Below are 23,887 nucleotides of genomic sequence, written 5' to 3'. Positions count from 1 at the left end.
TTTCTTTTTTTTTTTTTTTTTTTTTTTATCATTCCAATTTTGCCCTCTTTAATATATAAGCAAATGGAGTGTTTACCCCAAATATAGGAAGATTATTGTAATTTGAAGAGATTAGGTGGAGTCCTTCCACTTTGCAATTTATACAATAATAGTAATATTAGCAAAACGGGATTTTTATTTTTCTTTTTCTTTTTTCAAGAATAATGGGACAGAAATTGTAATTTAACCCTACAATAATTTATTTATTTATTTGTTGTATTTTCTATATTATGATTAAAATATATAATAAAAAATCAACTTAAATCAAACATAATTCAATTATAATTTCCTTAGAGGGGTCGAGTTTTGTACCGTATATCTTTTCTTCTCCTCAACCAACGTGGGAGGTCACAATCCACCCTCATTCAGGGCCCAACGTCTTCGCTGACACTTTTTCCTTCCTCTAATCGATGTGGGACCACTACCAAATCCACCATCTTCAGGGCCCAGCGTCCTTACTGGCACACCGTCTCGTATCTACCCCTTTCAGGGAACAGCGAGAAAACTGACACATCGTCCGGTATCTGGCTCTGATACCATTTGTAACAACCCAGATCCACCTGGGCTTCCCCTCAAAGCTTTAAAATCCATACCCTTATAAATGATGTTTTGTTCTCCTCCTCCACGAAACATGAGACATCACAAAATTTAAAAAAAAAAAAACAGGAAAAAAAATATTTTAACCTTAAAAAAAAAGAGTTTTAAAGCATAAAATGAAGGGTCAGATAAGTGAAAAAGAAAAAATAATAATAAAGGGCAAATGGCGGGCTCGAAGGGAGGATTGGCCCTCTTGGATGAAAAGGCAAAAGGGTTTTCCACCCACAAAATTAGGTATGGTATTATAAAGTTTTATTATTTTTGTATTTCTTTTAATTTTTTTTTAAAATTTTTTCTTTTTGTGATCGTTGCTTACTCTAAATCTCACTTTAATATTTTTGTTAACTTTTGAACTACATTTTTATTTTTTAGTCGTAATAGTCAAGAGCCTTCAAATTTATTAATATTTATTTATTTAGTTTTAGATTATATTTTTATTTCAACCTCACTTAAATAATTATTACAATTTTTACTCTCCATTTAATTTTATTTAAAGTTTATTATTAAAATTACGATATTTAATCTGATAAAATTAAAATATTAATATTTATGCATTTACATAAAATATATAATTTTTTTTATAAGCTTGATTTGGATGAATTCACGTTATAATTGTATTTAATAACTTAATACGATGTTTTATAACATAAGTCTCCAAAATAATGATTATTAGGTCTGTCCAATCAAATCGAAATCTTATCTCCACAATTAAAGTTAAATAAAATAAAATAAAATAAAATAACCTTTTAGTTACGTGTGTTTGTAATGAATGAGCAGAATAATATAATAGTAATAACATACGTCATCAATTGAGAAAATAACATAAATAAAACTATTTCCTTCCTAATCCTTCTATAATAATTAACCTAAACTAAAAATTATTTCACAAATAATGTTTATCCACATTCAATTTTAAATTATTATTATTATTATAATTAAATGCGATTAAATTTGTAATTTAATTTAATTATTATTTTTATAAAATAATCGGTTATTATTTAATTAAATTTAATTGAACAAAAAAAATGGGGCTTTTATGGTTTTCAGTAGCTTTTTTCCAATCCTACTTTCCAACAACTGATAGGAGTAGGGGCAAAGCAGAAAGCTTTCCGTTGAATGGCTCTTTCTGTGTGTATGATAATAATAATAATTATTATTATTATTTTTAAATAATAAATATTATTGTTAATATTATTTCACTTTAGTTATAAATTTCTCTTTCACTACCTAAATTTTTTTTTTTTTTTTGCACGTTCATGCCTTCTTTTCTTTCTTTTTAATCATTTAAAGAATATATATAGAGGATGAAAAGAAAAGTGTCCCACCTCTGCTAATTTAGAGAATGATTATGAGTTTATAAGTAAAGAATATTCTCTCTATTGGTATGAAACTTTTTGGAGAAGTCAAAGACACAAAGTTGTAAGAGCTTACGTTGAAAGTGAACAATATCACTTTATGAAAGTCTGTTTGTCTGACACATATTATCTTTTGCAAATAATATATCGATCTTGATGACGATTTTTTTTAACTATACCATAGGGATTTTTATATGCTAATTTTAATTTCAACCTTAAAAACGAGTTAATATTTTGATAATTGAATTATATTCAATATATATATAATCGTACACGTTTCAAATTCTAGTTTGATATGAAAAAAGGATGTTCTTTTACAAGTGCGCAAGCATGCCATGTTCAAACAAAGAAGGACGACATGAATCATTAATTGGAATTAAGAAAGATTAAAAGGGGATTTAAGATCTTAATTAAGAGAATTATATAAATTGTGAGTCAAAATTGGATTTTAATTCTAGAGAGAGAGAGAGAGATGTGCGTGTGTCATCAGTCATCAGTGAGCAGGGGAGAGTTATTTATGTGCTTTGGCTGTCACCGCACACTAACCTTCTTCACACGAAAAGATATCATTCCCCAATTCCGCATTGCCCAATTTCCTTCCACATTTCTCTCATACTTACTTTGATCCTTCTTCTTTCTGCTTCTCAATCCATTTTCCCTTCCTATTTTCATCACTTTTCTCATGTAACTGTGAACCATTTTCATTACTTTTCTCTCTTCTCTGCCTTTTTCACGCCTTCTGCCTCTTTTTCTTCTCTGAATAATGTAATCTGGGGATTAACCCTTCTTGTATTAATCTTTCTCTGTTAGTTTAATGTTCATTTCCTTGGAATTTCTGTTCTGAAGCTGTGTGTTTATGTTTTCAATAATGGGTTCTCGCTAATCTTGCTGTTCTTGGTCGGTGGGACTGTTTTCTCAATGCCCATTTGCTTTCACCTGTTCTAACATGTTCAAAATGCAGTTTGGGAATATGGGTTTTCGTTAATTTTTCAAGTCTTGCTTTCAAAGCAGCTAGTGTTCTTCTGGATTTATAGCGAGCTTAGGCATCTTTAGAATGTAAATCCCTCCCACATTACCAAGATCCAGTGTTCTTAGTCACTTAGCTCACTCTTTTGGGTGGAACTAGTTGACTGATACTTAGCTGATTAGTAATAGCGTTGTCAGGACTTCAAATCTGAAACGATGAAAGCTCGTTAGCCCAGATTGCTTTAGTTACAATGAAGAATTCCACCCTTGTTCTTGTGTTTGATATGGAGTCCAGAGCTATTAGCCTCACTCCTAATTAATTCATTTGTTCATTTGTTCATTTGTTGCTAGCATTGATCTTCCCACCATTCTTTACGAACACTCTTAAAGATGTAAAGTTCTGTTAAGTTCATTCAACTTCATAGCTTTACTGAAGCATAACTATATGTATTACATTCAGTTTTCCCATCTCTTGTTCAATATCAATGAGAATCTAGAGTTGTTTGTTTCTCCGTTCATACGACGTCTCGAATTATTAGTTATGAAGTTTTAAACATCATGTTGGCCTCTCGACTCCTCTTAACTTGATTATGGTTTAGCTTACATGTTACCACTTTGGTTTGTCTCTTCAATGTTACTTCCACTTTCATACTCTTGATATTTCGAACGAAAAGGGGCAAAAAAAATCCGTTCAAAAACCTTCTTGTTTACGAACTTAACATGGAAGAAACATTTTTTCCATTTCGTGGGATTAAGAATGATATAAGAGGAAGACTTCTGTGCTATAGACAGGATTGGACGGGTGGGTTTCGCACCGGTATCAGGTTTACTTCCTTATTACGAAAGGCGATCGCTATATAAGCTTCTGTTTTTATTGCCTCACCTAGTTAGAACTGTATACTTATGTGTAGGGTCTGTTTTTGTTAGGATCTTGGCCCCAACGACGTACATATTCTTCGCTTCAGCAATTCCGGTTATATCGTTCGGGGAGCAGCTAGAAAGGAATACATGTATGCCTACTTCTTTGGTTGCTGATATGCCTTTTGTTCTTTATAAACTTGTCTAGTCTGCTCAGATATAATTCTCTCTTTCATTCATGCCATAGATGGGACTCTAACTGCGGTACAAACTCTAGCATCAACAGCACTTTGTGGCATTATCCACTCCGTGTTTGGGGGACAGCCTCTGCTCATCCTTGGCGTTGCTGAACCAACTGTTTTGATGTATACGTTCATGTTCGACTTTGCAAAGGACCGAAAGGAACTGGGGCAGGAACTATTCTTAGCCTGGACAGGATGGTATCTGTTTAAGTTATCTACACCAAATGAATAAATAACAATACAAGGGATTCATCCTAGTGCAACAAATAGTTAATTTTGTGTTGTTCTTCTCTGTATATTATAGGGTCTGTGTGTGGACAGCCATTTTGCTTTTCTTGCTTGCTGTGTTGGGTGCATGCTCCCTGATCAATAGGTTCACACGTCTTGCTGGAGAATTGTTCGGTCTGCTAATTGCTATGCTCTTTATGCAGCAGGCGATACGTGTGAGTTGTAATCTCGAGTCTTGGTCTCATGACTAACTATAAGAATTAGATAAACAATTCCAGCTTCTTGACGAAGTTACAAATTTCATCTCATAACTGTAATCTCGAGTCTTGTATAGGGTGTTGTGGAGGAATTCAGCATACCCCAAAGGGAAAATCCGAATCGTGTGGCACTCCAACCTCCCTGGCTCTTTGGCAATGGAATGTTTGCATTAGTGCTATCGTTCGGGCTTCTACTAACCGCCCTTAAAAGCCGCAAGGCTAGATCATGGCGCTATGGGACTGGTACGACATCCATATAGATACAATTTCAAGCGTAGTTTTGGATAATATGTTGTGTTCCTGCAACTATTCTGGTCTGTTCCTGCCATTTGTCTTCTGAAATATGATCGAAAATATAGGTTGCCTACGAGGCTTTATCGCCGATTACGGAGTTCCACTTATGGTGCTCGTATGGACAGCGTTATCTTACATTCCAGTCAATAACGTCCCACATGGGATCCCAAGAAGGCTTTTCAGTCCCAATCCATGGTCTCAGGGAGCCTACTCAAACTGGACAGTCATAAAGGTTTGTCATATGTTGCTGATATCCAAATTTCTATTAGTTTGATAGCAAAGCCATACAGTTCCCTATCTCCCATGTGCAGGAAATGTTGAGAGTGCCTCCATTGTATATAGTTGGAGCATTCATACCAGCAACCATGATAGCAGTTCTTTACTACTTTGATCACAGTGTTGCATCTCAACTTGCCCAACAGAAAGAGTTTAATTTGAAAAAACCAGCTTCATATCATTATGATCTTCTTCTCCTAGGCTTCCTTGTAAGCTATCTCATGGAAATATAACATTTCCTCTTCTTTTACTGCAAATTTAGTAGCTCCATGAAGGGGTGACCCAGTTGAATTTGCTTTGAAAAGGGTTTTTCATGTCAATAGAAACTGTTTCTCTTCTCAGGTTATCCTCTGTGGACTTATAGGCATACCACCTTCTAATGGTGTAATTCCTCAGTCTCCTATGCACACTAAAAGCTTAGCTACCCTTAAACATCAGGTAATAACTTCAATCAGTTCTTAGTTTATCTGATTTTATATGCATGTAGACATTTTCTTTGTGCTTTGAATCTCGAAAGCATGTTACATCCCGTAGTCATTATGAACCTCTCTTTCTGAATGTACGTATGCATAATCCATCGCTTTTATTGTCGAGATCTCGGTTTCAACCATTTTCTAGGCTCATGGAGTGTTAGATTATGTTTGGCAATCATCTTCCTTCTCATATATTTTTGACTGCGTCTTCTTGTCCCTGTGTTTTGTTAGAAATCATGGATCTCTACAATAGTGTGATATTGTCCACTTTGAGCATAAGCTCTCGTGGGTTTGCTTTTGCTTCCCCAAAAGGCCTCGTACCAATGGAGATGGTGTTCCTTACATATAAACTCATGATCTTCCTCTTAATTAGCCAATGTGGGACTACTCCTTTTAATAATCCTCAACAATCCTCCTCTCGAACAGTACACCATAGAGCCTCCTTTGAAGCCTATAGAGCCCTCAAATTGCCTCCCTATAATCGAGGCTCGACTCCTTTCTTTAGAGCCCTCGAACAAAGTACACCCTTTGTTCGACACTTAAGTCACTTTTGACTACACCTTCGAGGCTCACAACTTCTTGGTTCGACATTTGAGGATGGTATTGACATGACTAAGTTAAGGGCATGACTTTGATACCATGTTAGAAATCACAACTCTCCACAGTGGTATGATATTGTCCACTTTGAGTATAAGCTCTCGTGACTTTTCTTTTGGTTTCCCCAAAACGCCTCATACCAATGGAGATAACGTTTCTTAATTATCCATTGTGGGACTACTTCTTTCAATAATCCTCGACGTGAAATTTCTATGATTGTACTCACTCTCGTAAACTTCCTTCTAACGTGAAATTTAAACGAACTGGTTATGTTTTATCTCTTTTTAAATAGCTTTTGCGGAGCAAGCTGGTAGCAGCAGCGCGACAAAGTTTCCGTAAAAATTCGAACTTGAGTCAGTTCTACCAGAACATGCAAGAGGCATATAATGAGATGCAGACTCCTTTAATTTATCAAAATCCACCAGCTGTGGTAATGGTGATCATTTGGAATGAACTTTGCACTGTTCTCATTTTTATTTATACTTAATCTCACATGTTCTGTCTTCAAGCAGGGGCTGAAGGAGTTGAAAGATTCCACCATCCAACTAGCTTCAAGAACTGGATACATTGATGCACCTGTGGATGAAACTGTTTTCGATGTGGACAAAGATATCGACGATCTTCTTCCCGTAGAAGTTAAAGAACAACGTCTCAGCAATTTGCTTCAGGCAGTAATGGTTGGTGGTTGTGTTGCTGCCATGCCTCTTTTGAAGAAGATCCCGACTTCGGTTCTTTGGGGCTACTTCGCTTTCATGGCAATCGAGAGCTTGCCCGGAAATCAATTCTGGGAAAGGATTTTACTGCTTTTCACTGCTCCGAATCGTAGATACAAGTTAGTTGACATTCATATTTTCAAATGGGACGTTGACTTTTGCATACGACAGTTGACTGAAGATTGACTAGTGATTCATTTGACTTTCAGGGTGTTGGAGGAATATCATGCGACTTTTCTAGAAACTGTCCCCTTCAAAACAATTGCTACTTTCACCCTGTTTCAGACAGTGTATCTGCTGATGTGTTTTGGTTTAACATGGATACCAATTGCTGGTGTTCTTTTTCCGCTGCTGATCATGCTGCTCGTCCCTGTGCGCCAGTATTTGCTCCCCAGGTTCTTCAAAGGTGCTCATCTTCAGGACTTGGATGCTGCTGAATACGAGGAAGCCCCTGCAATCGCGTTTAATCCATCCTTCGAAGTAAGCTATCAGAGCTCTCTGTTCGTTTTAGTTAAATCCATTAATTGTCTTAGTTCATGTGAGATCCCACGTCAGTTAGAGAGGAGAACGAAACACCCTTTATAAGGGTGAGGAAACCTCTCCTTAGAAAACGCGTTTTAAAATTTCTAAGGGAAAGTCCAAAGAGGACAATATCTACTAGCGGTTACTGTTCAAGTAAATCCACATATATCCCTCTTCGAGTCTGAATAACAATGCAAAAAATTTGAACATAGGAGCACATAATCATGGTGTTAAAGCTACTCCATTCCACTTTTTTGTTGTTTGGTACTTTTCAGGATCGAATGGGAAGAACTTCCAACATTGACGACGGTGAAATACTCGACGAGATGATCACGAGAAGCCGTGGCGAGATTCGGCGTACGCAGAGTTCGAAAATGACAAGCTCATCCCCAAATAGGGTAGAGGGCATCAAACCTACGTACAGCCCACAGATATCATCACAGAAACTGTACAGTCCACGGATCAATGAACTGAGAAGGGAGAGGAGTTCTCTATCTCCTGGAAAAGGACCTGGCTTTAAGCTGAATTCTAGTCCTAGTCCTAGTCCTAGTCCAAGTCCGAGTGCAGAGCCAGGGCCAGGACCATCCTTTAGAAATTAGCCTATTTGTAAGTGGTTACTTCTGCATGGTTTTGATATTGTTAATTGCGTTCGAGAGGCCTTTTAACGCTGTTTTGCTGCAGCTAAGTGTCAGTTTGTATGGGAATTATGTCTTTTTCGTCCCCTTTTTTCTTTTTTCTTTTTGTTTTCTTTAATAAAACGAATGAAAAACATACATATACTGTTTATGTAGATTTGTCATACAGAATTATCTGAATGTTTAAAAAGGTGATATTATGCTATTTTCTTCCATTATTATGATCATTTGATGTAATAATTCGATTCTTATGTCAATTTTTCGGTCCATTATTTTTATTTTGGTGGAAAACGCTTCAAAGGTTAGGTCACATTAAGTTTAAACGTGAATATATTAATATAAGTATCGAATAGATATTTGAACGTGAATTTCAAGAGGCTAAAGGTTTAAATATGAAGACGAGATTATTTCAATGTCAGAATTTATGTAAATTTAAAATCAAATCCTATGGAATCTAGCTAAATTTAATGCGTCTGAAGGAGGCGTTTGATACGAATCTTGACGTGCCAACCTAGAATGGACAAATCGCATAAACCCAAAATGGTCCTTACCTTCTGTGTCTTCACTTTCATTAATTTAAAATCTAATAGTTCGCAACTCAATGCTGCATGTGTTATGTTTTCCATGAACAAATATTTTCAAGGTCATTAATTAAAGGAGATTTCTTGGTATAATTCAAATATCATGATATTTTTTTAAAATCCAGGGATGGGTTAAAAAAAAGTAAAATAGCTTTTAACCACATCACAGGGGTTTCTATTAGAAATTACAAATCTTACTTAGAATCAAACAAGCTCATTGTGAGGAAGACATTGGGCAGATGTGATATAAGTCTGCAACAAATGCTAAACAGGCTGGAATCAAATCGGAAAATTTAAAACGTTCACTAGCATTTCAATTCTAATACTGTGGATACTTAGCCTTGATGCTAGTGAATTGAAATGGACAGGGCTGTCCAGAGGGAAGGAAGATGGCTATTTATCCACAAAGAATAAAAGTCATCCTGAAGGGCAGAAAGAAAAAGTACAAAACTTCAGAGGTGTTTCCTACATGGATTGCAGCTACAAAAAGGCAAAATTTCATGGGCGGCTTTTAAGCAGTCTTCGGCTTGGCTTTGATGCGCTTAACCCTTGAATACAGGAAAACCCCAGCAAGAGCTATTCCAGTGCCTGCATTAGATCCGAGAATAAGTGTTTTAATGCATCAAGAAGTGTTTGACACGCAAATTCACAAACAGAATACTGAAGAAGCCAATATTATTACCAATAGAGTTGATTGGAGAAACAGGTGTTTGGAAGAAGATAACAGAGCTCACGATGACAACAACACGCTTTACACAATTGCCTACTGAGTGGGTAACAGGCGATACTCTTTGCAATATCATGTAAGAAACCTACAAAAGTCATCCCAATAGCTGTAGTGAAAACCCTTCACGTGAAAAATGAATGAGCAGTAGGCACGGCAAAAGTTTTAAAACTCCAAGTGTATCAATGTCATCATGCATCTTTAGACTAGAACTACACCAAAAGTTCTCAGCACGGCACTCCAAATTTTCTCAAAATCGCAGAGAACTACTACATATATTCCTTCATGAAAATATCGAATACTTTCTCTACAGGTACAGAAAATTTGGTTTTTTTTTTTTTTTTTTTTTTTTTTTTTTTTTTTTCATTTCAAAAGGCTGTTTAGCTAAAGATATAGAGATTAACATTTAAAAATTAATAAAAATAAACTATACGAAAAAGGGACAGTCCACAAGTGAAATTGGCAATCTTACCTGTTGGTATGCATGGAAACAAAGGGCAGCAAGAAGAGACCTAGTGAAGACTTGGTTTACGTTCAATCCCTGTAATGATAGATAGAATTACATTGAAGAGGAAGATATACAACTAAAGAAATTTCTACTGAATTTTGCCTTCTGATTTACTCACAGCTGATTGTAAGTATGCAGGAGTAACCTTGACACCTTCCATGAAGACAGCAACAGGGGACAATAAGAAAAAGGACATGATTGTTATAATTGAAAAGAGGGTGATGTTGTCCATTGAATCCTGATTCAAGAACAAAAATGTTGTTACTTTATCACTCCAACGAGCAAAGACACAGATATTTGCTATGAAAAATATTTTCTCCTCCATTAGATGTAGAACATGAGTTCCAAATCAATACATATGCTAACAGAAGTTTCACAGGTAATCAGAAAGATGCATCTGTAGTGGTTACCTCTTTTTTCGCCATGACCTTTTTGCTAAGGACATTACGAGATTGATTAGTCAAATTGGATGCCATTGCACTAGAAAATCCGGCCCTTTTACAAGAAATATGATATATCAGAAATTGCAAAAATAATCCATTTTCAATCATCTACTTAGAAGAGTAGACATGAATATAGACATACTAAAACACTGGTCTTACCAGTTGAAGGAGGCCTCAGTGGCAGATGCCAATGCAACACCGCCAACAATTGGTATAATGGATGCAACAACCCAGGGAGTAGGAGTCTTCAAGGACACAAAGACAATCGTCAAGAGTTAAGACAACACCAACAATGGGCTTAAGAGATGCAGCAACACCAGCATTTTTCTCATGGTTTTAAGAGGTTAATGCTCGGACCTCGAGCATAAAAGACTAGAACACTTATTCACTGAAATTCAGGGCGGCCGACGAAGTTTTGATTTTGACCAGGGACACAAGCACGTGATACAAAAATAAATAAATAAATAAGTGACCACGTGTTAGAATACCTCTCCAAGAAACATTGCTGACAGGATAACTGAAAAAAAAGGCTCCATAGCTTTAATTGTGTGGGTGAACGATACGGCCACTTTCCCAAGACTCATGTTCGTAAAAAGATTTCCCAATGTGTGAACTAACGCGAGCGGCAGAACAGCAGCAAGCTGTTTAAGTTTAAAGAAGTCAAAACCTCGTAACAAAAGTTTGTGAATATGAAACAGAAAACCTCAACGAAAATTCATTATTCAAAACAAGTTTCACGTACACAAGTTTCCTAATACTCAAAAGGGGGGAATGCCAATTACCTGAGCGCCACTAATCTTAGGCCTTTTGTAGAGATTAAGTCCCCACATAAGAAGAACAAGTACAGTGCCTACAGCAAATTGAACAGCAGTGACAGTTACAGGGAACGGAAACACCTTGAGGACCTGTGAACAAGTAGTGTCAGATATTATCAGTGTTCTCATCTCCTATAGAAACTAGTATTTCAATTCATGTTGATCGATATATAAAGTTAAAAGTTGAAACGAATGAGCAGGTAGTAAGAGAGAGTTACACGAAACATCGAAGGAGCAATTTATTTAATGAGACACTAAGGATTTAATTCTGAATTCTGCTGATTATGATTATTTGCAGAGGAAAAAGAAAAAACTCTCAAGGTTATTAAACTTTCAAGTATCAACATACCAGCAGGTGCTTAATCATACCTTATCGTTCCTTTGCCATTATCAAGGCCATCACCTAAAAAATCCTATTCACACGCGTCAACTAAGAGAGTTCGATTTTACATCTTCATCGGAACAACTCATTCTCTACCTAGTCGAAATATGAAAATATCGGAACCGAATGGGGAAATTTGGCGCCAATATCTCATAAGCAGGACTCCTGGATAAATCCTCAGACAAGAATATTGACCTAGATAAATACTGAATATAATAAATAGAACGAATCTTACAAGATAATTTAAGCATGCAACTAACTTTCTTTCTTGATAGGATCCACATACGGCGCATTATCAAGGATCGGTTACTCGCGATACAGGCATTTCATGCAAATCGATAAAAAATAACCACGAATTCTAACAATCGACCACAAAAAATGCAGACACCGTAAAAGTTCAAAGAAGAAAAAGAATACATCTAACCTGCTTGTTGAAGATGTTAAAGTAGATGTTGAAAAGGTACCAGAGGCCAAACAACAATCCGAGCTCCAACGTTTTCATTAGGCTACCGCCAGCACTGGCGGCCTCCTCTGAGCTTTCCGGAACCGCAGCCGCCTGAACCTTGAAATGATTCGCATCAAAATCCGAAGCAAACGAAGGTACACCGGTCCATGGGCGGAGTTTCGAGGACGAAAAAGGAGAAGTCGACAAAGTCCAAGATCGCCGGGGCCAAGAGGAAGGAAGACTGACATTGTTCAGGTCACTGAGATCTCTGGAATTTGAAGAAGATGATCGAATTGAGTTACATCCAGAGCTGAAGAACGAAGTATGAGGCCTCCGAGGCTTGAGAAGAGGAAGAGAAGGCGAAAAGGTGACCGAAGAGCTCTGCATTTCGAACGCCTGAGCTCGAGATCTGAGATCGGAGAAGAGCACGAAGCAACAGAGAAGGGCCTCGGAGCGTCCGCCGAGGAGAAAGGTTGGTGAAGCAGTGGTGGGTGGCGCAATGCAATAGCGAGAAATGGACTCTTAGTATTTGGGGAGTTAACTAGTCAAAATTAAACAACTAGTGCCCGATATTTAAACCATTTTATTTCGACTTTAGTATATTTATTTATTTATTACCTTAGTTTACTTTATAAAATTGTAGAAATTTTTTCATACCAAACACGTTTTAAAATCTCGAGAAAAAACACAAATAGAACAATATCTACTAGCAGTGAGTTTGAGTTGTTATAAATAATATCAAGCTCATATACTAGGGCGTGTATGTAATCCTAATATTAGTTGAAGAGGAAAATGAAATATTTCTTATAAACGTGTGAGAATTTCTCCCAGCGACAACAAGTACGTTGGGCCTCCAAGATAGGAGAATGTGAGATCCTAACATTCATCGGAGAGGAGAACGAAATATTCGTTATAAATATATAAAAATTGGACGATGAAAGTCCCACGTCGGCTCATTTAAGGAATCATCCTGGATTTATAGTCAAAGAATACTATTTCCATCGGTACGAGACTTTTGAGAAAACTCAAAACAAAGTCATGTGACTCCGACAATATCACACACAGAATTAATCTCAAAACATTAGGGCTCTTAAAATTGCATTAATTTTTCATTTTAAAAATAGCATTTGGCTATTTGTACAAAAAAAGAAAATTCGATTTTAGAAAAAATAAAAACTAATTTAATTTTATGTTTGTTTATTACTTTATGGGCTTGGAGCCCATTCTTTTGTCTAGATTGGACTCCGTATATATCCACTTGAGCCCAGCCCATCAAAGGGAAATTCGTATTTAAACGCCAGAAAGGTAAAGAATATCACCATCGGAATTGTCGTGTAAAAATCAACGGCTGAGATGCAATGTTGATGCTATAAGCTATTTATTTATCAAACCCCAAAAAAGAAAAAAAAAAGAAAAATAAAGGACTCGTGAGGCTAAAAAATTAGCAGCATTTAGATGGCAACACTATGAAGGACCACATTACATCCGACACGTGTCAATCCATCTTCCACGTAGTTCGTAACAAGTGTTGATGTGGAAAAAAAATAAAAGAAAAACAGAAGTATTGAGGTTATATAAGGAAAATATACATGCCTTTTTCCCACAAACCCAAATTTATCTCATCTATTGTAGGATTGCATAGGGGTACTTACGTAACTTCCATTTCTAAATTTCGGATTAGAGTCGATTTCTCGCGTACAAGTTTAGTTATTTTTAAACTTCGGGTGACATTGAAGCAAATACATTCGTCTTGCACAGATCCTTTGATTGAACGGAGAGAAATTCAGCTGAATTTTGGAAGAAGAGGGGAGAATGCATTCGTTGAGCTTCAAGGTTTTGGGTGATTTTAATGCGAGATCGAGGATGAATTTACCGGGACGAGGAAGCTTTTGTGTTCCGGAAATGGAGGTCGGGGCAATGAGGTGTTTTGGGCGCCATCGAGCATTTGGAAGAACTTGTAGGATTGTAGCGTGCGCTTCGGATAGAAATGGTGATGGTGGTGGAGGAGGACAGAGCCAGAGCTCGAGTACGAGTCCGAGTCGTTCGTTTCTGTCCCGCAGTGAAACTTATGCTCTACTGAAGCAGCAATTGGAGGTTGCCGCCAAGTCCGAGGTCTCTCTCTCCTCTCCTCTCTTTCTCTTACCACCATTTGTCTCGTAAATCAATGTGTTTAAGCTAATTGGAGCCAAAAATTCACGAGTCTGGTGGAATGAGTTGTTTGAGTTTCTCAAGTGAAATGGAAGTATGGACGGTTTTCCCCCTGTAATCATCATTGGTACATCGTATTATTGATTCCGTCGGATTATGTTTTAATTGTTAGTTAAATTGAGTTGTTAGTTAAATTGAGTTGTTAGTTAAATTGACTCCGCATAGATTTTCTGGTTAAGGAGCCTTGCCATACCTATCTAGGTTAATTATGACCAGATATGAATAGTAGCCTTGCCATACCTATCCTGCAGCTTTCAAATACTACGTTTATCTATGAATTTTTCCTCTATTTATCGCTTCTCAAATCTAGGATTACGAAGAAGCTGCAAGGATACGCGACTCGTTAAAATTATTTGAAGAGGAAGAGCCAGTTTTGCGTCTTCGAAGATTGATGAAGGAGGCTATTTCTAGTGAGAGATTTGAGGTACACTTTGTTCTAGATCTCATCACTTATTGCCATTCTATTCTACCATGCAATCTTTCATCGTAGAAGTAGAACAAGAATGTAAGTATTCAATTCCAGTCTGATTACTTCAGAGTAGGCTTTAATTGAATGTTCTATGTGCCTTTCACATCTTAATACCTGGTTCCAGTTCTGCATAATTGTTGTTCATTTCTTCATTATACCTTGTTCCAGTTCTGCATAGTTGTTATTCTGGTTCTGCATAATGCTTTGGTTGGCTTCATTTCTGGTTCAAAAAATTATCCAATGAAAGACATAAAAATAGACAAATGCCACCTACTACCCTGTTTTTCCTAATGCTCCGGTTAGCTTCGCTGCAATGAAGGACATAGCCTAGAATAACGCCACCTATTACCCTTTTCTATGAATGACTGGTAAATATAATGACTTCGAGGCCGATAGATAGATCTCTTCATCTGTTTTGGCCCTTGGGGGTTAATAATTAAATGTGTATATATTTGATCTCTGTACGAGCTTGGACTGCTGCAACCTCGACGGACTCCATAACTTTATTTCATATCATGATACTGTGTCTTCAGCATTACTTCTTTCCATTGATCTGTTTACAAAAAAATATTTCAGGATGCCGCTAAATATCGTGATCAGCTGAATGAAATTGCCCCTCACTGTCTTCTGAAATGTGCAAGTGATGCAACAACTTTGGTACATTTCTTGATCTTCTTATGAATGTTGTTGATGGATTAAATACCATATCATTTAATTAATTATCGAAGTAACCTACTCCTGCAATCTGAATCAAACCTACTATCATATATACTACCTAATATTGTCCAAACTTCTTTAATTCACAAAGAGTTAGAAAATAATAATCATTCCTTCCTTCAGAATAAATTGATTAGAGCAATGGAGTATTTAGAAGCTAGAATCTACAAAGGAGAGGCCAAAAATATTGAATATAGACAATTTTAATGAGTGATTCTACAGGGTATCAGGGTACAAGTTAGGAGCGTTTACATTGAAGGGCGAAGCCAACCTTCAAAGAATCATTACTTTTTTGCATATCGAATAAGGATAACCAATAATTCAGACCGTCCAATTCAACTTCTCAGAAGACATTGGATTATCACCGATGCAAATGGGAGAACAGAAAACGTCTGGTAAGTTTGCCTTGATTCGGTACTTTCCTCCTTGATTTATTAAGCCTGTGAAGGTGCTCTCCAACTCAACCTGGTCATTCTTTTTCAAAATTTTGCAGGGGCGTTGGTGTTATTGGTGAACAACCAGTCATACTTCCTAGGACTGGTTTTGAATATTCATCAGCATGCCCATTAAGTACTGCTAACGGCAGAATGGTTAGAATGATTTTACTCATGATTCTTGCAATTAGGATTTTTTCTTCTCTTAGCTAACTCTATCAGTTCTTCTGAACCAGGAAACTGAATGCTATAGCGTATTGTTTTGAACTGATTAGTAAATTTACAGTCGATGTTTGATAAATAAACTTAATATAGCTGTCACGTTTTTTCACCAAGGGAATTTTTAACTCACATGTGGGGTGCGCGCTTCAAACGTGATTTCTTGGGAATTTTTTTATTTTAAGTTTTGTTTTAGTGAGACTTCTATGATGCAAAATTATTTTCCTTCTTGTTTATGTCTAACTAGGTAAGAAGCAAATTTTCAAACTCGGACATGTCTAACAAGCCTGAACGTCCTTGATAGATGGAAAAAAAAAAAAATTCACTAGACATTTTGACAATTGCATTTTTTTTTTTGGTAATTGCTTTCTCACGCTGCATATTACATCATGCTTTTCATCAAATTCTACTCAATCAACTCATTGTATGAGTGGAAACTATTCTTATATGTAATATGTAAAAAAATATACAAGTTGTGGAACAATGCAGAGCTTTTGAAATTTTATAATCTTGCATATTATATAAATTTTTAATCTCAATTGTGAATTCATGCATTTTTGGCATTTTGTATATGGGTTGGGAACCTGAGTTCTTACTAAATGTGATGCAGGAAGGTGACTTCGAAATGAAGTACATTGATCGAGTGGGCGAACAATCATTTAACGTTGCCATTGCTCCATTCTCTCTCTCCATATTAGGAGATAGCTCAGATGCTTTCTAATGTTGAAACTGCAACCTAAAGTCAACCATGCAGAGGTTTTTCAGGACATAAGAAGTCTGTCGAAAATGCTGTTTGCAGATTTTGTAGATATTCTTTCACAGAAGACCAAAGCTCACGAACAAATTCATTATACTCTCAAATGAATTTGGAAATGTTGGGAGCTTTTTATGTTTGCAGACTCCAAAGAGAGTTGTTGTAAAGATCAATGTGTATAGATTTGCTGCAACTTTAAGCAATTAGGTAGACTTAATTCATTATTGCGAAGCTTTCAGTCAGATTGAAGTTGAACCATATTGTATTCAAGAATTGTCATCAGCATCTCGGATTTATGTTAGACCCATCTTGATGATTTAAAACTGGCGAGGACCTCATATTTATATTCAGTTGTACATTGCAGTCTTGCTTTAACTCTTCTTTCTGGTAGGTTTTAATGTTTCTTCTTCCTCACACTGCTGCGTTAAATGATTGGTCAGCGGAGTGAATATGCTTGTCCAAATTCTTATTAATTATTATTACTATCCTTCACCCCTTCCGCTCTGCCTTTGACTTCTGTCCATTGATTTAACCATTTCGAGCTCAAAATTTACAGGTGCTTTGCTTGGAAATCTCGAGACTTTGATACGGGCTTGGCGCTCTCTCTAGTTGTCTTGACTAGGGCTGGGCAGCAGCGAGCGGATGGCGGATGCAGCACGGAGTCATGGGTACAATGTATGAATAAATGAACATTATTTCTACCAACTATTTACATTATTTGAAGATCTATTTACTATGTCTTTACACCTGCTTAATGCATCAAAAAATCAGCTTCTATCAGTTGATACTTACTGCCAATTAGGGTGCCTGGTCTAGCTAACTTAGCCTATCAATATTTCACTCCATGAAATCAATAACAAAGTAACGAATTTCAACGGTGAATAGTTATATAAAATTCCCTTTGTTTTGTTTATAGGAAAAGGCCACAGCATAAAAAATTTAGTCTCTCTGGTTCTTGGAAAATGGCACTTTTTAGTGTTTAGGTGAGCTAATGCATAGTGTTTTGGTGAGTCTTTGAACCATTGAAGAGTGTTGGTTTGCACTGCCCTGCAAACTCTAGAAACAGAAGACGTAAAGAAACACAATTTCTTAGCTATTACCCCTTGGCTTTGCATTCCTTAAAGTCTTTTCAGACGCATTCCATATATGCATTTGCTCCTCTCTGCCCTCTCATTCTGCATTTCTTAATTAAAACTGCATGAGAGTTTGTTTCAGCCCCTTACCAGTGGTTCGTTTTTCCCCTTTACAAATATGCTTATTTTGCTACGAATCATGAACCTCCACGATGGCATGATGTTGTCCACTTTGAGCATAGACTCTCGTGACTTTGTTTTTAATTTCCCCAAAAGGCCTCATACCAATGAAGATAATATTCCTTGGTTATAAACCCGTGATTTTTCTCTTAATTAGCCAATGTGAGACTATTCCTTCCAATAATTCTTGGGATGCTGTAGGAGGGAGATAGAGAATAAGGGTCTGCTCTTTTAGCAGAAGTTTGTGGATTCTGTTTGGTTCCTACGACTAATTTCCTCTTCGTTTAACTGTTCAAATTAATCAGAATAACGTTGCTTTATTCCTTTTGATTTACTGTTTATGATCTTCCCTATTCTACTTTATTCCAGCTAGCTGTGTGTTCTTTTTCTTTTCTCTTTTTACTTCACTATATAGACAGCAAGAAAAACAATATATGAAGTTATTCATAGAATTTTCCAATTTCAGGGGGAGAACAGCAAGATGGAAGCTGGAACTTGGTATTTGCTTACAGGTGATTTCAGTATAATCCTGCCATTTTATTTTATTTTATTCTATTTATTCATCTATTTTTTAAAATTATATCACATAACTTTGACAACCCAAAAAATGGCTCATTTCAATGTATATTTATTCTTTTTCTATTTCTTTTTCTGTTTTTTCAAAAATAAGATGGGTCGAGCCAGCAGCCTAACTCTCGACTCCTGGTTCTACGTAGGGAAGCCTTTCTAAAACTGACGAACTTATATGAATGAAATTAATGTTTTATTGATTTTGATAAGATTTTGTGGTTTAAATTATTACGAATTTAAATTTCGACCCTTTATGGACTAAATTGTTATTTTTACGAAAGTTCACCGATCAAAGTATTTTATTATTATTATGGTGGTTTTTATACCAGAACGGAAAAGATTGTGAACCCGTGAAGGACATGTGCCCTACAAACTCATTGGTCATAAGTTTTGAAAGGAGGGGTCAAGGTCACATGTTAGGGGTCCCATTCCTTAAAGCTTAACATGATGATTATATCTTTTAGATGTTGAAGGACACAATGGCCCCCTAATGCCTTGTGCTTTCCACTTTTTGATGATTTTCATTTTGATTAATCTTGGATTGCCAAAATATCAGACGGCTCAAAACTTTGGTCCCACCTCCAATTATGGTGCTGCAATCACCATATCATTGTCTCACAATCATATATGCTTTTCTTCTTATTATTATTGTTTTTTTACAAGGTTTTGTAAGCCATCATAATTGGATAAAGTGTGCCTTGTTCATTTATTCTAATAAATTTATTTAATTTCTGTATTTCTTTTTATAAACATATTGATTTGGTCTTCCCTTTTAATGAAAATTTGGCACAAAATGTCATATTCAAATGTTAAGTTAGCTTGTTTGAAATAATCTGGGAAGAAAATGTTATTATTTTTTTAGTAAAATTAATTTTTCTATAAATATTTATAATAAAGGTTTTTGTATGTATTTTTTACAACAGTTTAATGAATAAAAAAACTTCATAAATTTAGATTAATTTGAAGGTTATTTTTTAATAAACTTTTCATTCTAATTTTTTAAATTGTCTTTTATACGTTGAAACAAACACTAAATATACTTTTTTTTTCGACATTAAATATACTTTAAATAAATTATATTTTTTTACATGAAATTCCTCGTGTTGGAAACGAAATTGGTATACTTGCGAAAAAAAAATCAAAAGAAAAAGATCCAATGATAAAAATGCAAAATGGGGGAACTAAAGTTATAATTTACAGAATAGTTTTCTATTTTTTATTATTATTATTATTTTTTTACACTTAATAAATTTAAAATTTAGAGTGGCTAATAAAGATGTTAGATTAAATGCCAAAAAAGTTCAATACTTTTATTAGTGTTTTATTTTAATAACCTTAATCCATTCAAAAAAGCACCTTCAACTTCATGCTCTGCAACACAATCTCTCTCTCTCTCTCTCTTCATCGACACATTGAAAATGAAAACCAAGTAAAGGGGACAAAAAATTAACATGCGCCTTGGAAAATGAAAAAGAAACATTAAAAAAAATTGTATGGAATTGTGGGGAGAGATTCAGATTTTGGGAGAGTTCTCTGCTCTATTGCTGTTTTTCAAGATTCTGTGTTTGATTTTGAGGTAATGGGCAAAAGAGAAGCTTACACTCAAAGCTCCACAGAGCCTTTTCTCTCTCTATCTCTCTCTCTCTCTTCTGCTTTGCTTTGTTTAAATTTCTGTCCACGCCATAGAAGAAAAGCATCTCCCCCAATCACACACTTCCCACTTTCTTCCTCTCCATTGTAAGTATAAACTCTTTTCTTCCCTTAGAATTTAGCTGTTCCTCATTTTATTTCCAAAAACTTGTTTAAAGTTTCGAATCTGTCCCCATTTCTGCCATTTCTTTCGTCAAATGGGAAATGGGTTCTTCTTGTTTTAAGCTTCTCACCATCTTCTTCTACATACTTCCACTATTTTATGCCTAAAAAACATCCTTAAACTTCTCGACTTTGCCTCTGTTTTGCACCCATGGATTGTGATCATGTTTCTGCTCACCTTTCTTCAAACTGGGTTCTCCAGAAAGTGTGTGTTTTTTCCTTAAAATAACTGGTTTTTCATCTCTTTCAGCCATGGTCATATCCTTTTCTTTGTTGACAATATATTCTTTTGTTTGATTTTGAGTTCTCTGCTCGGGCTACTGAGGGTTTTGATTTTGATCATCTTAGTTCTTCAATCCTGTCCCTTTCTTGCCTTCTGGTTCTCAGATTCCCTGAAAATAACTGGTCGCTGTCATTTCTTTTTTACTTTTATCTTCTGTCGTTGTTCTGTGTTCTTCCCCTGTTCCTCAATTTAGCTGAGGCTTCAAAGTTTTTACTCCCATTCACTGAAACTAAGCGATTCTTTCTTACCCAACAAAACCTCATGATTGAAGAGCAAAACTTCTTCAGTTTGTTCTAACATTTTGCATTTCTTCATTCTTGGAGTGTTCAAGGAACATAATTTTCCTTCTCTAAACCCACATTTGGCTTGTACCCTTTACGGAAAAAAGCTCCATTTTCATAACCCTGGTAACAAAATGAGTTTTTTAACAGGATCCTCCAAGAAATCTTGGCAGCCGATCATGACAGATGATACAACAACTTCCAGTTACTGGCTCAACTGGAGGGTTGTGCTTTGCATTATATGGGTTCTGCTTACACTGAGTTTTGCGTTGTTTCTGATATGGAAATATGAGGCCCGTGGGAATAAAGAGTGTAATAGGGAAGAAACTCAAAAGGAGGAAGCTGGAGCTTTGTATGATGATGAAACATGGCGGCCCTGTTTTAAAGGAATGCATCCTGCTTGGCTGTTGGCCTTCCGAGTGTTGGCTTTCTGTGTTCTCTTGGTGCTCCTCATTGTCACTGCTGTTGTTGATGGAGGCGACATATTTTACTTTTATACTCAGTGAGTTCTCATTGATTTTGTTTCCATTCCTCAGTATTCAAACATTGAAAGCTCAAAGAGATTCAAAGTGCAAAACTCTGTTCCTTTAATATGGCTGTGCTGTGTGAAACAGGTGGACTTTTACGTCAATCACCATTTATTTTGGGGTATGTCCATCATTTTCAAAGAGCCCTTTTTCCATATATGTTCCTCTCGGTTTCCTTCTTCCTTCTTTATTTGCTTATAATCTCCACTTTTCTGTTCATAGCTTGGATCACTGCTCTCCGTTTATGGCTGCTACCAATATCAGAAGAAAGTTAGTGGTGAGAAAGTGGATAATGTGGAGGGAGATGCAGAACAAGGCACTTCAACAAGTGGGGGCGGTTCAATTACTTCAAATACAGAGAAAAATCCATCCATTCGTGAAGAACATCACCTCATACGACAACGTGCAGGATTTTGGGGCTATGTCTTTCAGATTATCTTCCAGGTTGGCGCATTATTGAGTATCACCATTTCCATTTTCTTCGTTAGATTACTGAACTTTTGTCCCCTTTGCTGTTCTTGAAAGATGAATGCAGGAGCTGTTATGCTGACAGATTGCGTCTTTTGGTTCATAATCGTTCCATTTCTCACCATCAAGGATTACAACCTTAATTTTGTAAGTGCTTAGCAGCTGCAAATTGAGCTTATGAATGTGCATAACCCGTAAAATGTTGGCTTTCAACTTCATTGCTCTAAAGAGCCAATGTGACTCTTTTTCTTGGCAGTTGATAGTAAATATGCACACAATCAATGCCGTTTTCTTGCTAGGAGACACCGCTTTGAACTCTTTGGTAAGTGATGAAAACAACTCCACTTTGCTTCTCTTCTCTTGTTTAGCATGCCTCAGTTCTAATAAATCACAACTTTTCAGCGATTTCCCTGGTTTCGAATCGGATATTTCTTCGTCTGGACGGTCATTTATGTAATCTTTCAATGGATCGTTCACGCTTCTGTGAGATTATGGTAAGTTCATTGCCTCTCTTCCTTTCTTTCCAATTCGATTCCGTTCATGTTGATACAACAATGATCTCTCCCTGCAAAACAGGTGGCCATATCCATTTCTGGATCTCTCATCTTCCTACGCCCCTCTTTGGTAAGTGTCTTGGTGTGTTTTCCTGTCAACTAAGTTCTGCATTTTCATCAAAACTGATTGTCTTGTGATTTCAATGAACATGAAGGTACTTGACCGTGGCTCTAATGCACATTCCTTGCTATGGCATCTTCACACTGATCATAAGACTAAAACACCATGTATTTTCGACGCGGTGCCCTCAATCCTATCAATGCACGAGGTAATCGACGAAGCCGTCCTGAAAGATATATCATTAAACTTCTCCAAAGGAGGAAAAGAAGCATAAATGACAAAAGTGTTTGATGTAAATGAGTTGTGCAGACATGACAATCTTGACAGGAAAGAAAGAAGAGCAAAAGGTTGAAGGTTTCCTTAGGCAATTAGATTAACAAGCTCAAAAGAGTTGTATGTATGTATGTATGATTGTAACCCAAAGGAATATTTTCTATTCTATTTGGCATAGAATATAAAGAGACCCCAGCTTTGTTCTCTTCTCTATCAGTGGCCACCATATTCATCCTTTTTCCCTTTCACTTTCCCCAATATAGGGATTGGATCCTTGCCTTGCCTTGCCAGCATGAGACACAATGTTGTCTAAGTCATTTGTTTTTAAGTCCTTTCAGTTAATGGTAATGGAAGCCAGTGGAGCATAAAGTGGCAAAGGAGGGTCAAAAAAGGGTGCAAGAATAAGAACATCCTTCCACTTTGGAATTTAAAGCGCTAAGGAAAAGTTTTGGATCCATCACTCTCTTCCTCCCCCTACAAAACCCATATATTCAAAATTATATATCCACTGTTTAACAAGTCTCTACAACTTTTTTTTAAAGAAAATTAATCTATATAATGAAATTTTTAGAGTTTTAATTTTATATTCATTAAATCGAAGGATTTTAAAGGATAGCAGAATTTTTAGAATAAGTTTGTGTGGAAACTTCTCCATATCCAAAGCATTTTAAAGTTAGGAGGCTGATGACAATAAATAACAGATCAAAGAAGATAATATTTACTAACCATAGACTCGTAAAAACAAATCTCAAAGTTAATGATTACATTTATAATTTGACCTAAAAATTGTGTTGGATTTTGAAATTAGGTCGAGACCAAGTCCTAAGACTCGATTTTGACTCTACTTTAGGTCAAGTTTCTACAAACACAAATCTGTTTTCTTGGACATGCTTGTTGACAACTGACCTAATTGAACTCTCTTGTATCCATGTCGAAGTCATTTTTGCATATGGAGCGACCCATATATAACTTCATTACAAACAATAAAATTTCTGCCTATTTTTCTAAATATTTTTGGAGCAAATGTTTTTTTTTTTTTTTTTTTTTTTTTTTG

General features: G+C 36.1%; 4 protein-coding genes across 6 annotated transcripts; 3 read left to right on the top strand and 1 right to left on the bottom strand.

The window, feature by feature from the left end:
• The first annotated feature begins 2,469 nt into the window (after nucleotides 1-2,469).
• Nucleotides 2,470-8,266, top strand: LOC111431541 (probable boron transporter 2). Its single transcript, XM_023068220.1, has 12 exons — nucleotides 2,470-3,781; nucleotides 3,885-3,967; nucleotides 4,063-4,255; nucleotides 4,362-4,500; nucleotides 4,620-4,785; nucleotides 4,902-5,068; nucleotides 5,148-5,321; nucleotides 5,455-5,550; nucleotides 6,475-6,612; nucleotides 6,695-7,014; nucleotides 7,105-7,375; nucleotides 7,693-8,266. The coding sequence occupies exons 1-12, from the start codon at nucleotides 3,678-3,680 to the stop codon at nucleotides 8,014-8,016; spliced, it is 2,175 nt and encodes a 724-aa protein (XP_022923988.1). The 5' UTR covers nucleotides 2,470-3,677; the 3' UTR covers nucleotides 8,017-8,266.
• Nucleotides 8,267-8,892: 626 nt separating this feature from the next.
• LOC111431434 (triose phosphate/phosphate translocator, non-green plastid, chloroplastic-like) lies at nucleotides 8,893-12,499 on the bottom strand. Its single transcript, XM_023068071.1, has 9 exons — nucleotides 11,930-12,499; nucleotides 11,091-11,213; nucleotides 10,797-10,949; nucleotides 10,468-10,553; nucleotides 10,276-10,360; nucleotides 9,984-10,103; nucleotides 9,830-9,898; nucleotides 9,316-9,445; nucleotides 8,893-9,221 (listed from the first exon to the last, which is right to left on the bottom strand). The coding sequence occupies exons 1-9, from the start codon at nucleotides 12,335-12,337 to the stop codon at nucleotides 9,145-9,147; spliced, it is 1,251 nt and encodes a 416-aa protein (XP_022923839.1). The 5' UTR covers nucleotides 12,338-12,499; the 3' UTR covers nucleotides 8,893-9,144.
• Nucleotides 12,500-13,651: 1,152 nt separating this feature from the next.
• On the top strand, nucleotides 13,652-17,099 carry LOC111431440. The gene is made up of 6 exons (XM_023068080.1): nucleotides 13,652-14,062; nucleotides 14,469-14,582; nucleotides 15,204-15,284; nucleotides 15,567-15,739; nucleotides 15,838-15,934; nucleotides 16,608-17,099. The coding sequence occupies exons 1-6, from the start codon at nucleotides 13,763-13,765 to the stop codon at nucleotides 16,716-16,718; spliced, it is 876 nt and encodes a 291-aa protein (XP_022923848.1). The 5' UTR covers nucleotides 13,652-13,762; the 3' UTR covers nucleotides 16,719-17,099.
• A 214-nt stretch (nucleotides 17,100-17,313) lies between these two features.
• Nucleotides 17,314-23,046, top strand: LOC111431437. 3 transcript variants are annotated; one of them, XM_023068074.1, is made up of 10 exons: nucleotides 17,314-17,426; nucleotides 18,473-18,516; nucleotides 21,101-21,452; nucleotides 21,565-21,598; nucleotides 21,700-21,921; nucleotides 22,003-22,092; nucleotides 22,202-22,267; nucleotides 22,348-22,439; nucleotides 22,522-22,569; nucleotides 22,655-23,044. In XM_023068074.1, exons 1-10 carry the CDS (start codon nucleotides 17,401-17,403, stop codon nucleotides 22,770-22,772), a joined length of 1,092 nt encoding a protein of 363 aa, XP_022923842.1. In that variant the 5' UTR covers nucleotides 17,314-17,400; the 3' UTR covers nucleotides 22,773-23,044. The 3 variants fall into 3 exon arrangements, with proteins under 3 accessions (XP_022923842.1, XP_022923844.1, XP_022923843.1); XM_023068076.1 differs by lacking the exons at nucleotides 17,314-17,426; nucleotides 18,473-18,516 and adding an exon at nucleotides 19,998-20,150 and having other exon boundaries at nucleotides 22,655-23,046; XM_023068075.1 differs by lacking the exons at nucleotides 17,314-17,426; nucleotides 18,473-18,516 and adding an exon at nucleotides 19,998-20,311 and having other exon boundaries at nucleotides 22,655-23,046.
• The last annotated feature ends 841 nt before the right edge of the window (nucleotides 23,047-23,887 follow it).

Source organism: Cucurbita moschata, unplaced genomic scaffold (assembly GCF_002738365.1).
Source record: "Cucurbita moschata cultivar Rifu unplaced genomic scaffold, Cmos_1.0 Cmo_Scf00036, whole genome shotgun sequence".
In the NCBI taxonomy this organism is placed as follows: Eukaryota; Viridiplantae; Streptophyta; class Magnoliopsida; order Cucurbitales; family Cucurbitaceae; genus Cucurbita; species Cucurbita moschata.
The sequence above is the reverse complement of the archived record's forward strand: the minus strand, read 5'-3'. Positions and strand labels throughout refer to the sequence as shown.